This window comes from Clinocottus analis, unplaced genomic scaffold (genome assembly GCF_023055335.1).
Source record: "Clinocottus analis isolate CAN_PGR_092001 unplaced genomic scaffold, fCliAna1.0.p SCAF_20, whole genome shotgun sequence".
Classification (NCBI taxonomy): Eukaryota; Metazoa; Chordata; class Actinopteri; order Perciformes; family Cottidae; genus Clinocottus; species Clinocottus analis.
Genome location: NW_027175932.1, coordinates 12239167 through 12253268, shown reverse-complemented (window position 1 = coordinate 12253268; position 14102 = coordinate 12239167). Strand labels below are relative to the sequence as shown.

Below are 14102 nucleotides of genomic sequence, written 5' to 3'. Positions count from 1 at the left end.
CGCTGGAGTTGGACGGGTGGATAAATAGATGGATGGTGTGACAGAGGCCAACCACTAAGGTATTAAATGTTTAATTACATTTAAAAACAGCAGTGCGAGGGAGTTGAAAAAGGTTTCTGCGTCAGCAGGCAGAGCGCCGTGCTCAGCACTGTACTTATCTGCAGACACGTTTTCTCTACTGTATTCACAACGCCACGTACAGATGAAGTGTCAGTCTCTCGTGTTGCCACCTGACTGGATTTGAAGGGATTGTTTTCACAGTCATTTCCTTGTGAGAATATGATGTTACATATTGGTGTGTAACATCTTGTCTGGTAGCTGCTGCTATCTTCCTTTTCCTTGTAAAAGCAACATTTGTCATGGTTGGTGTCTGACGTCACAGGGTTCAGGGAACATTTGGTCTTGATTTTAGGAAACAAAAAATCCTTATAATACATTTATGTGCATGTTGCATTGAATGCAGAGCTGCAGCAGAGAGCTGGAAGGACTTTCTTGGCTTTTGTTGCTGGGTGTCTGTTAGACGACATCATTGAAATGTTTGTACTTGCACTGTATTGAAGAAGACAGGATACTACAAATTGAGACAATAAACTCATGTTTACGATGTTTGCTGAGGTAATAAATCAGTTGAGGAGTAAAGTCATTTTCTCATAGACTTTTGAGAGGAGTCTCACCCTGCTGGCCTTCAGAAATAATGCACATTTAAGGCACTGAGGTACCCTTGAGCAAATATTGCATCTCCACCAGCCTCTGCAGTCTTTGGCTGACCTCCATGTGGAGAGGGCAGGAGAAAAGACAACTTCACACAGTAAAGCTCTTTTTCTTTGTGCTCCTGACATGTTCTCACGTTAGTTGGATTAAAATCAAATTATATTCTTCCAGGGAGCTCAACGGGGATATAAACAAAGAAAAAAACAAATGCACAACGTAAACAGATAAATCATGTACAGTAAAGACAAGAGAGCGGACGAGTTAACCACAAACTCTTGTGATTAGACGGCTTTAAATGTTGCAAATCATCGTCTCTTCCTGGATAAGACTTTAAAAAGTGTTATGACAAAAGACTTTTAGGCTTCTGCCTACTTTATATGAAGGCAGCGCTTGTTTCTTGAGCTGATGGGAAGTTGACTGTCGTAACTCTCATCAGCTGGAAATCAAGTGAAGGCCAAGTGATGTGATGGATTATCGTGTGATATCTTATAGAAAGATCCCTCTAGATCAGGAGTATTCAAGTCAAATTCAATGAGGTCCAACGAGAGAAAAAGTCCTCTTGTAAAGGTTTGGGTCATCACAATAATGTTTAACATATATTGAAGTAGCCTAATAGTTGTGTCAACGTCTGTTTGTAGTCAACAACTGACTGTCAAATGAAAAATAATTCAATTAAAATATCAGAACAATATTGTTTGTGTTTCTTTTTAAATTGAACAGGAGGAATTATAAATCATATATACACTTATAATAAATCAATGCTCATCATTCATTTCCAGTACACTTTGAGCTGGATTTAGACATACAGCATGGATTTGAGTGGGAACGTTTGCTCAAAACGTTTGTGCTTCTTCTCGTCGTGGCGCTTCACATTTCATCGACTGGTGACCTGGGAGTTACTGTCAGACCGGCCTCCTCAACACACGACATGACGCGTCGCCCACTCAATGCATCGTGTGTGTGTGTGTGTGTGTGCATAATAGTCACATGGGAATAAGAAACAATATCAGTATTCTCCTTTAAAGGATTTGCGTGTTGGTGCCATGCTGTTGAATCGCTCTCAAAGACGTCTTCTACTGTGAGCGAGTGACGCAGCGTCCCCTTGGTATCAGGCCGCACAGAAAGAAATTTTCAAAAGAGGACGGTTTTATTTGGACAGATGAGCGGATACATCCGTCTGTGCGTCTGAGCCTCTGACTCTTGACTCATGTGAAGCGGCTACGAGAGAACGTTTCCACAAAATGAAACTTAAACGTACGTTTCAAGTCTGCCGGAGTGCCGGTGTTCTGGATTCAAATCAAGGCAGGATGTCCTAAAATGACTAAAAAGCTCTGAAAACCTGCAAGAAACATCCAAACCATGTGATGTATGTTACTTTAGCTACACAGGGGATTTCCCCGGTATCCCCTGTGTCTGGTCCACTGCTGCATATGAGACTCGCTGGTTTTGAACTGCCCGTGGAAAAAATTAACATAATATCTCGCCGCCCACTTTTCTTTATGAAATAACTTCTCGGACCAGTCTGTCTCCTTCCTGTATGTGTTTGGACGTCACTCGAGTCACAGTGCTTATTGGAATACACATATTTTATTGGGTGAGCAGCATCTCATGAGAGGATTTACAGTGCGTGTAGTTGGTCTGTGTGTTTCCTGCAGCGCTCTACGAGAGCCGTAAAGGTTGGACAAGCTGTGCCTCTTAAAAGTGCTCCGTCAACATAGAATAATTCTCAAATATTTATTATTATAAATCCAGGGAGGGATACGACGTCTTGGGCCTGAACCGCAGCCCTCTTATTAGTGACCACTAAACTGGGTGCAGCAATAGAAGCTTTGTTCTTTGTATGTACTTAGTTCAGAAATAACACAAGTTTATGAGGCCAAATAACATGTTGGAACATGTCGGCAATAAATATGCCACACAAATTATGAAGATGTCTCATGACTAAATGTGTTCCATGGGTTTTCTAATCTACTGTCTGCTCTTTTTTATTGAGTTTTCTTTCAGCCAAATGCTCTGAGGCCATGTGTCTCTGGTGAACAGGTATGCAGCGATTCAAATGTCTCGGGGGCTTTTATTGTGAAAGGTAAGAGCTGAATGAGTGGATCTGGTGTACTCGGCCTTTTTCAACGAGTCAAACCGCTGCCGGTCCGCCTGAAGAAGAGCCGATAGCGGCCGTCATTCAGCCGCTGTGGTGGGACTGCGGATAATATTATGAACCCGTGTGAGGAATTCACTCAACAAGTATAAAGTAACTGTTTTTATGGAGATTAGCCACGCCACCTTTCAGGCGTGAGTAACAATGGCGACGCGTTTGGTGTGAACGCAGCCTGACTCGGCTCGGCCCGTCTGTCAAATTTCCAAACTCGTCGTGGCCCCTGAGCCAGAAGGTCTGCCCGTCCCTGAGCCAGAGGAACGGCCTCGCTCCGTCCATCGCCGTGTTTGTAGTGTCGGTCGTTGGTTTGCAAGCTGAAATGATTTAAAGTCCGGGTCGAGTAAACGACTCTGACCGTAGCCTCTGATTTAAAAAAAAAAAATGGCGGGTTCATGCAGGATGTCCCATGTTGCGATCCATCAGGGGTCCGGCTGGTTTTAATTCCAGCGTCTGGTATTGACTCACCTTGCTTACGACCTCGGCTGAGGTGATACCAAGAATGGAAATGTTTGACTGGTACCATCCACTACTTTTGCTCATGGGAACGCAGGCAACATACCCACGCACACACACACACACACACATTCCCAAGACTCTCACATACTAACAGTAATCTCGTTGGTCTTATGAAAGAATATTGAGTTAGATGCTCCAGTTGTTGCTGAGCTGCACTATTATAACCAAACATGGAGTGTCTATGAAACACACACACACACACACACACACACACACACACGCACAGGAAGAGAGAGGGACAGACATTTCTTTCACAATACTATTCATAAAATTGATTCCACCTCGGCACGTTTGAGTTGAAGTGGCATGAGTTTGAGGTCGTGTCGCATTTGAAGTTGATCCACAACGGAAACACTGTAAAAAGTTAGTGAACGGGTGAGAGAAAGATGAATAGATCAAAGAAGAAAGAGAGGGAGAGGAGACCCGACTCTCACGGGCCGCATTCCTCACTCATGACTGTATAAGGAGAAGGAATCAGACACCATAAGGCCCCGCAGACACACACACAATGCACACACACACATTTCACCCTCCCTTTCTATACCGCCGGTCAAGCACTTTGTGGGACAATCAGGACAGTTCATCTATTTTAGGGCCAAAGGAATCTTTTCATGACATGTCTGTGTGTGCGTGTGTGTGTGTGCGTGTGTGTGTGTGTGTGTGTGTGTGTGTGTGTGTGTGTGTCAATTGACTCAATTTAAACTCCATCACATTAATCTGACCGCTGTGTGTCCTCTGTAAAGGACAGCTTCCAGTGTGATCTGCACTCCCTGCATTCCCGGTTCTTTATAGCAAAATAAGAAGCCAAGAAATGTTCCTGAAGATGACATTAGACACAAATTGAAGATAAATATATGAAGAAATAGTTGGATTTAGTTGGTTGACACGCAGTACAAACTGCCAGTTCAGTGGCTCATCATGATTGTTCTGCATATTTGAATTAGCTTTTCTTCCATATTTGGCACAGCATTTTCTCCTGCTCTCTCTTTTTGCTGGACCATGTGGTTGGATGATATGGATGATACATGTTTTTACTCTACTGACAGATAGTAAATGAAAAGTGGACATATATCAAGTCATCGCAATCTTGGTTTATTGCAATGCTATTCTGAAGGCTACGCCGCTCATGTTGCAGATTAGACAGTCAAGAAATTGGACACGCATGTTCAGCTCAATGGGCTCTCAAAAAAAAGCAGAACAATATTTGACTATTTCGAATTTTTGGCAAGAAAACATTTTTAACACGTCCTCTTAAAACTTAAATCTGATCAATATTGAACTGAGCTTTTTTGGTGAACATTTTTTGCTGTCTTATTTAATTTTGAATTTGAATGATGACCTTTATAAAGGTCAGTGTCTCCGCACCTCAACAGACCAAAGTCAACAACCGACTGATTAATTCAAACATATTCTGTTTTTGTCACGCTTCACATCGCGTCCCGTGAGCGAGCCTGAGGGAAACACTGTCGTGTCGCCGGCACCCGAGTGTGTTGATGGGGCATGAGTTGTGTTTTTTTCCCCCTTTTGTGTAACTGTTGTTTGTCTTTATAAAAATACAGCAGAAACAACACGATTACATTCTGACACGTGATGTGATGATGTCGCTTCGCTTTTGTGTCAGGACCACGGACAGCGCTCCGGTTGCCTACTAACCGTGAAGTCTGCCGTGGTGTGTGTAGTTTCTTCCTACGGGTTAACGTGTGTTTCACTGGTGTTTCTAAACCAAATCATTCTCGCATCTTCAGACCGAATTCACCGCTAAAGTGACTTTGCTCAGCGTCGTGGAGCCTGAAACCTGCTGGCTGCTGCTCGAGGCTCTGAGCAGCTTCCCTCTGTTGAGCGGTGATGGGATTGAACCCGTAATGGCCGCTGGCGGCTATGTTTTGACTGGATGACAGCTCTATGTAGAGCTGCCGCTCCACATGACGCAGATCTTTGACTATACATCTCAATCCCTTTGATCTCTTCTGTACATTCAATGGTTTGGGAGGACACATTTACCTTCTGACCAAAGACTTCATTGAGATGGACAATGATCTGCGTTGTCCGGCTGCTCTCGCCTTCAAAGGAATGCTATATGTTGGACTCAGCATCCTCCCACAGGGAGAGGCCGAATCTTTTCAAAGTAGCTGTTGTGAAAATGGATCCCAAAAGCTGAGACGCCATTTCCACTCCACAGTCACCCCCATACGCTTCAATTTGCACTCCTCTATTTAAATTATAATGAAATCACACGTCTGATGCATGTGCATAGTTTGCAGTATCGCTCCCCTGTTCACAGCCTACAGTACAGACTAACAGTTGGATAATAAGTGATTTGTTGCATCAACAGATTCCTCCTTCGCTGTCAACTTAGCTCACTGCTCGCCAAAGACTTGATTTTGATTAAAAAAAGGTGATTGAATATCACCTCACGGTCTGCCAGCTTTCTGAACAAACACTATTCCAGCCAATCAGCAACAGTTTGTGTGCAGCACAGGGAGCGGGTTCAGATGATTCCTATACATGTGTTGTTCAGATCTGACGGCTGACTGTTCATTTTGGGTCATTTCACACATGACGGCGTATGGAAGAAACGGTTTGAAACCACAGCGGGCTATGGGTCATTTACATTTTCTACGCCATGATACGTCTGCTTTCCAGCTCTCGGCCTGGAGCTGCGCACACATTGGAGAAAGAAAGTCATTCCAGCTGGAGGCAAAACGAATGCTCACGTGGAAATCCTGGCCCTCGTCTCGAGGGTTAAATAATGCCGCGGCCATCCCTCTCCCCTTCTTGTCGCTCGATGAGGGGAAAGGCAGCAAATAAGCCAGTAAATAACAAAGCTGTCTGTTTTCATTAGTTTGTGTTCATGTAATGAATTTATAAATGTCAACTAGATGGTAATCTTCATGAGAAATGCTACGGTAATAACAATAATAATGACAATCATCGCTCAATTGGACCTAGACAGTTTCCCACTGTATCAACAATCTTTCTCCAGAACCGCTGGAACACAGATGTTTGCCCACACGTGCTAATCCTCTTGATTATTCTTGTTTTCATTTTCATAGATGGCGACAGAGAGCAGAGCACCAATGTTTTGACGCTCCTCAGACCACCGAGACACTCCATTGTTTTATTCATGCGTCTACATCTCAGAACAGCCCGCCGGCTCCTGGACATCCTCTCGCTTTGTTCTCCGGTCTCGTTGCCTCGGGCGGCCAAACCGTCCGCCTGCCAGGGGTTACGTTTCTACAGCGTGTTTTCATTTTTTAATAGCCTCTCACTGTCCGACAATTAAAGACTTGGGCTGTGATGAGTCTGCGTTATAGTAACACTTCATACGCCCACATAGGAATCATTCATGAGCAAAGCATCACCAACATGTATTACAGAATGATCCAATTTCATAAATAACTAACCAATGACTAACTCAATAATGTTTTCATTTATGTGTGTTAGATCCTCAACATCCTCAAGGCTTCAAATTGTTCTTCATATTTCTCTTATTACCAAAACAGATGGTTAATATGGTCTTATTCTCCTTCCTCTGTTCCTTTCCTCTTTCTTGTTATCTCATCCTCCTCTCTTGTTTCTCTCTTTGATTCGTCTTTTTATGCCCTCTGCCGTTCTCGAGACATGTGGTTCCAGTTTTTCTGCTGTTGAGAGAGTTTCCTACAAAGAAAACAAAGGGAAGGAATCCTTATAAAGTTTATTGCACTTTGAGTCGGGTCGTAAGCTGAGTGGAGGAGATGGGAGGTCTGAATGCCTGCAGGTGAAAGATAAATCAGGACGGCTCACAGTTTAGAGGAGGAAAGACGCTGCGTGTATGAGCGATCACCTGTCAGTCAAGCAGTGTGGGAGGTGACCTCCTGATTCCAGACAGAAACCTCCAGGTTTGCGACTAGAAGCCAAGCTGAACGCTCCTTAACCTTGCCTTCTTCCTCTGGCTGAGAAAAGAAGTCTATAAAACAATGACTCTACTTCTCTCCTGATTTATTACCTCAGTAAACATGAGTTTACGTCTCAATCTCTAGTTTCAAGTCTTCTTTAATACAGCATGATGTTCATTTAGTACATTATGGTCCATTTTAGAGGCAAATAGACCATAAAGCAGGGTGGGCTTCAGGGCGGGGCTACCTCGTGATTGACAGGTCGCTGCTACGCTGCTGTCCGGTCGAGGAGTGGTTCATGTTTTTATCTTAGAACTTTAAACCTTTTACAGTGTTTTCACTGGAAATGTCTTCTTCAGTGTTTGGTTGCACTTGATGAGGTCATAAAGCAAGATGGCAACGGCCAAAAAACAAGATGGCAAACGCCAAAACTCAAGGCTTCAAAGCGTCAGTCCCCGAAACACATGGGTGTCGTCACGTTTGCAAACAAAGCCCCACCAGGCATGAAGCAGTGACATTCCAGTGACTCCATCTTCTTTGCATCCTCACTCTATATCCGCAGGTACAAAGACTACCGGGAGCCGCCCTGGTCTTCAGACGCGTACACCTTCTCCAAACAGTACTGGTGTGTCCTGGCTGCCAGACTGGCTTTCGTCATCCTGTTCCAGGTATGAGCTCATTGTGTTCGCTCTACCAGCTCGTCAGTCATCTCATGCGTCTCGGGTCCAGACATTTAGGAGCGTTTCAAAAGCACGACATGGCGCATTATAGGAGTTAGACATCTAATAGATGCGTACACATGTTGGGAAGCTTTAAGCAACATCTCACTCATTACTTTTGGTGAAATTCAAAGCACCCAAAAGCACCCACAATTCTGTGGTGTCCTGCAGTCGAATGGAAACGGTTAGAATCATAAAAAGGCACATAAAATGATATCATGTGCATATGTTTTTGCTGCTCTTTTCCTAATGAGGTGGATCACAATGTGATTGGGAATATTACCAGATGCCTCAGTCAGTACGCAGCTCAGTTGATAAACATCCGCCTGCACGCCTCACTTCCACAATATGTCCAGCAAGTGTCCCGTCGAGACAGCTGCAGATAAATCTTTCTGAAGTATCAGTCACAGGAACAGATTTCCAGAAATTTCACACATTGGACCTCATGGAAGAAGAGTCCCATATTCTTATTTTTACTATTTCTTTGTGGTTTTTCAGGCGGTGGGCAAATCGGATGATGTTAACATAATAATGAAGTGTAATTTATACAAGGTTTTCAAACTCCTTCAAAGTAACAAAATATACAATCCATTAGTAAAAAAACTTATTGTGCAGGTACAGACACTAGAATAGGAATAATCCCACAGGAATAATCCCACATCTTTAGTGTTTCAAGGAGCAGTGGGCTTCCTCTAGTGAAGCGCTCGGGGGTTCAGTGTCTCGCTCAGAGAGACTTCCACATGCAAACTATGGGGAGGCTGTGAGGCCGTCGAGTCAGAGCTCTGAAACACACTGACGGCCCGAGGCCATTCAGGTTCAAACAGTGCGACGCAATCATCTCTTCTGGCTGATGCAAATCAGCACCTTTAAATCAGCGGAGGAATTATATCCGTTTGTCTCTGTTTTCCTCTTTCACGTAGTCCGTTCTCCTCTTCCCTCACTCCTTACAGAATCTGGTGATGTTCCTCAGCCTGATCGTTGCCTGGGGGATCCCCGACGTTCCCAAAACCATCGTGGAGCAGTTCAAACGGGAGAAGAAGCTCCTGGTCGACGTCTTCTTGCGGGAGGAGAAGGAAAAATTCCAGCTCATCCAGAGCCTCTTCTCCAAGGACAACACCCTCCACCCGGGCCGCCACACGCTCCACCCGAGCCACCTGCCGGGCCGCTTCAGCACCCTCCCCTCGGGCCAGACGCAGGGCGGGCCCGGGGAGGGAGGCGGGCCGAGGGCGAGGAGCAGGGCGGCCAGCTTCAGCCAGTTCACCGGGAACGTTCCAGCGTCACCCCGAAGCGAGAACGAGAACTCCAGACACACGATGGTGTGACGCGCAACACACTGGATGCTTCAGCGCGCGCCCGGAGAACGCGTTCGCCCGAGTGATTGGGTTCTCCAATGTCTTAACCTGTGTCTGTCGTGTCCCCGGGGTCTGACACAGCTGTTCTGTGAGATTACGGCATCATTTTGAACAATTCATTGGTCTCGGGGTGGTTGAATGTGTGTCGTCCCCACTGGTCGAATGAGTGTCTGCGTGTTGTTCCCAGTTCCACCAACCTGATAAAAGTGTTCACATTTGTACCTTTTTTTTTTTTTTTTTTTTAAATCAATGATTTAGTGAGGCACACTTGCTTCATAGCGTAGACAAGCAATAATTACAGTATTAGTCTGAACAATCGAATATTACAAGAACCTGGAGGAGACAGGAGATAAATAAAGGACCGAGAACGAACGGACAGATTCAGTGACGAAGACTTCAACACAAATGGATGGATGGACATGGGCTCGTTACCGTCAGAACGCTCCTGCTTCATGTGCTGACGCTCTTTATGTAGCAGCTACGACACTTTTCAATACGTGGTACTGAAAGCACACAGGAGCCTCCCAGGAGAGCGAATCACTTCCCTGACACTACTTCCTGTGTTCCTTCTGATTTATCTCCGTAGAATTCAGGCACTACTTTGAATCAACTTTCAAACTTCAGTGAAATAGTCACGTCCGTCGGTACACACGTCGTACTGCTCTACATGTTTGATGGACAGATGCACATGCCAATGTGGCGCGCGTCGCATGCCACTCATAGGTTCTAGTCCGAGCTGTAGTTTTTAGAAATAGACTGCGAAGAAAATATGTTTTTCCCTGTTAGCCATATGGACTTTACGGCTGTCGACGGAGTACAAAAGGACACTTAATAACTCCGTACTGCAAAGAGAAAGCCCACTCTGTGAAACTGTGAATGGCAGTAAGCTAGAAATGATCTTATCATGTTATTACACTGTTTGTATTGCCGTGGGAACGAATACTTCCCTAAGCAGTCCTTCCTTCAATCTGAAATAGACTGTGTACTCTGACATTCCTGCAGGTAAGTAATAAATCTGGGTGACTACTGCCCAAATAGAAGAACTGTGTGTTGCATAGAAGAACGTGCTGGTGTCGTGCAACCTGTCAGCCATGTTTGAAGTCTTTAGCTTAAAAAAAAAAAACGACTTATAAGCATATTTTATTTTGTACAGCTGGACCATCTGTTTCTGACTGCCAGGCAGTCCTTCTTATCCCCAATAGATCTTATGTTTAGATAATATTTAATAACTTGTTGGCTAGCTGACATAGGGCAGGCTTCAGTATTTGGTCAAACTATTGCTGTATGGTTGTTAACAAGTTGTTAGCATACTAACTCAATTATCTTTTGCATGTTAAAGTAAAACTAAAATTTGTATTCCCAATTTTTGTGCAAGGAAATATAAGCTATAACAATATTTAACTAATATGCATAATCTTCCATTTTTTGAGAAAGGATGGAGTCTTTTCTTTGGCAGCGGGTCTCAGGGTTCTTTGTTCTGGAGATTTCTACGCCACATACTGGGAACATTGCAAAGGGTGCTCATGGTCCCCAGTCCTACATACATGCTCTCCCAGAGTTCTCTGCTCATAAGTTCCTATGTCCTAAGAGTCCGACCTTCCCCCAGTCCATTCTCATTCCCAATTCGTGACATCGGGTCAGGTCTGTTTGGCATCACATAGGTTGAGGCAACAGAACTACTTGGTTAGGTTTCAGAAAAGCTTGTAGTTTAGGGTAAAATAAGTATGTTATCATCAACCTGGGAATAAGAAAGCTGGTTCCCCAGCTCCAAAGCATGTAATGGGAACCTGAAAATGATGTTCACAACCTCTATTTGCTTATTATGACACGGGCTATTGTGGAAACTCGTCATAGGGAACAAAGCATGGATTTGACCGTAGGACCCTGAAAAAATGAGCTCTTGACAGCCTCAAACATTTTGAAAAGTTGACTTGATGTGTAACAGAATATTGCCTGGGTAACTTAGGACACCGTGGACGTAGGACCTTGGAAAAGTAAGAACTTGGAAACAAAAGATCTTGGAGACATAGAACCTTAGAAAAATAGGACCTTGGAAACACAAGACCCTGGAAACATAAGACCTTGAAAACATAGGACCCTGGAAACATAAGACCTTGGAAACAATACTGGGAACATAGAACCATGGGATCCTTGGACCCTGAAAACATAGATGCTCCCACTAAGATTTGGGAGCAGGTGCTCAGAGATGCGTTGTCAACTTCTGTGGTGCAGTACCGGTACTTGTAGAAACATAGCCCAGCAGCCCACAATATAGGACCCTGGCAACATTGGACATTGGGAAGATAGGACCTTGGAAACATAAGACTGGAAACATAGGACCATGAACATATAGAACCGTAGCAACATAGAACCATGGAAACATGAGACCTTCGGAAGATAGGACCTTGGAAACATAAGTCTGTGGGAACATAGGACCATTAAAATATAGGACCCGGCAACATTGGACCTTGGAAACAATAAGACTGGGAACATAGACACTCCCAATAAGATTTGGAAGTAGGTGCTCGGAGATATGTCGTCAACTTCCGTGTTGCACTACTTACCGAAACAGTCACAGCCCTGCAGTCCACGAAATGTAATATAAAAGATTTTCCCCATCTCTCTCTCTCAACGAGCTCACATAGTGCTGATTAGTTGGCTAGCGTTTCACTGAGGAAGTGGAAGATACCTAGCCTAGCTTGCTAACCTTTTGTTCATGTTATTTCAACAACTGAGTCCTCCACAGCTCCCACACGCTCAGTGCTTATCCTCCATTACAGAAAGAAGGGGAGCTGGCTAGCATTAGCCGGCTAGCATTAGCCGTCTCTCCTTCATGGTGCAGGCGAGGGGTTTACCAGACTGTCAAACCTCACAGAAAACACTAGTCTGTAAACCGTGAATTTCAGAATCACAGTCACGTATGTGTTCTGATCACAGACGGGAGCCATGACGAACCCGTCGCCTGCCTGTGTGTTCGTGTGAATTCAAGTGACGCTTTCAAGCCATTTGAGCATACATTAGGTATGAACTTATCAGGTATGTCCTGGTTACTCAGGGCCAACAATTCCCCTGCAGAACACCCACACAGGAGGCACTAGCAAGGCAGAAGGCCTAAACTGTCTTTTTTGAGGGCGCCGATTTCAACTAGTGCACAGTCATAACAGACAACTTATGTTGGGTTTTAAGCAAAAAATACATTTTGATTTCAGTTCAACTTCACCCATGGATGTGTCAAGACCCGGTTAGTGTGTGAGAAGAGTCAGTCCTGCCAACAAGAAACAATGGCAGCAGCAAATATCTGGAGTGTGCACCGGGTCAGCAACTTTCTGTGGAATGAAGGCGGCCATCTTGAAACATCATACCCAGTTTTTGTTAAGATCTAAACGTGCTGTAAATCAGTGGTTCTCAAATGGGGGTCCGTGTACATCTGAGGTACATAAAGGTATTCTGAGGGGTACAAGAGATTCTTTAAAATATATATATGTATTTATAAATAGATATATATTTAAAATTTTAAAAATCCTTTAAAAAATAGGTATTTAATAAATATTCAATAAAATATAAGTGTAAGTTCATTAACTGAATTGTATATATTGTCTCCCATACATTCTATATTAATTCAGACACTGATGGCACAGCGCTGTGTATTACATCTTTTTTTTTTTAAACCAAAAATGCTTCATCGGGGTATTTAAAAATAATTCCACAGGCATCAATAGTTGTACATCAAGAATGAGAATCGCTGCTGCAAACCTTCAGTACTGTTTCAGAGGCCTTGTAACTGCTCTTGTAGTATTTCCAATGCAACACAAACATCTCTCTGTCCATTACGGACCCAGTGACACATTGTTGTCTTGAAATGTTTTCACTATGAAGAGGTTCATCCTGACCTGGTCGTTACCTTAATTAAGCTGTTGTTCTTAAGATTGTTGGATGGAGTCTGAAATGATTTTTTACACGTTGTGTGATTTGTTTGCTTTCGTCTCATTGGTCTATTCTATTTTTATTGTTTAGGTCGGGCAGTCCTAGTGAGATTACCTGGCCAAAAGAAAAATCCTCAGAAATGAATAAACACAACCAGTTTGACAGCAATGTAATGCTTCAGGTACCAATATTGAAATGTGTTTTTGAATGGACTTCATATTTGTCATCATCTCAGGTGCCTGTTTTCTTTTTGTAGGCTTCTCTACTTAAAAACAACTGTCTGAGCTCGGTCTTGCCTTGAAGTTTTTTGGCAACCAGTAGCCTAACCCAGCTGCACAGAAATGGTGGTTTAGGGATACATCCTGCCAAACCCGCTGTTGTTCTTCCTGCCTTTTACCATCACAGCGTTCCTTCTACAGGTGTACCAGTGTGGGGAAACAAATACAAGAGCAAGTGGACTGCCCATTACTTGTTAATCATGCAAAATCAACTGTACAAATACACTCTGATTAAACTGAGAAGCACTTATAAGATTTAAAGTCCTAATCATCTGTATTTTTTTTCTGCAAGATGGTGGAGACCAAAACAGAAATAAAAGAAAACAGAAGAAATAAACGGTATGATTACTAAACATGCATTTGATAACAACATTTGGATGCTCACATTGAACGCCAACCGCGTAAGTAAACTGTTTCCTAATACAACACAATATGACACCGGTATCAGGGCTGAATATGGGACAATATTTCTGCCGCCTATGTTCACAGATTACTTGTCTCATCCTCTGATTGACCCACTTACCAACATCACACGGAAGGTTTCATGAAAGTTTGGTTCCCGATGGGCCGAGGTG

The 14102-nt window shown here is 43.7% G+C and overlaps 1 protein-coding gene across 2 annotated transcripts in view; it reads left to right on the top strand.

Moving 5' to 3' along the window:
• Positions 1-13830, top strand: part of ano2b (anoctamin 2b) — a 57605-nt gene extending 43775 nt beyond the window's left edge. For both annotated transcript variants that reach the window (XM_068586378.1, XM_068586377.1), the window contains 2 exons: positions 7817-7922; positions 8924-13830. In XM_068586378.1, coding sequence (XP_068442479.1) covers positions 7817-7922; positions 8924-9295 — 478 coding nt within the window. In that variant the 3' untranslated portion in view covers positions 9296-13830. The remainder of the gene's footprint in view (positions 1-7816; positions 7923-8923) is intronic.
• The last annotated feature ends 272 nt before the right edge of the window (positions 13831-14102 follow it).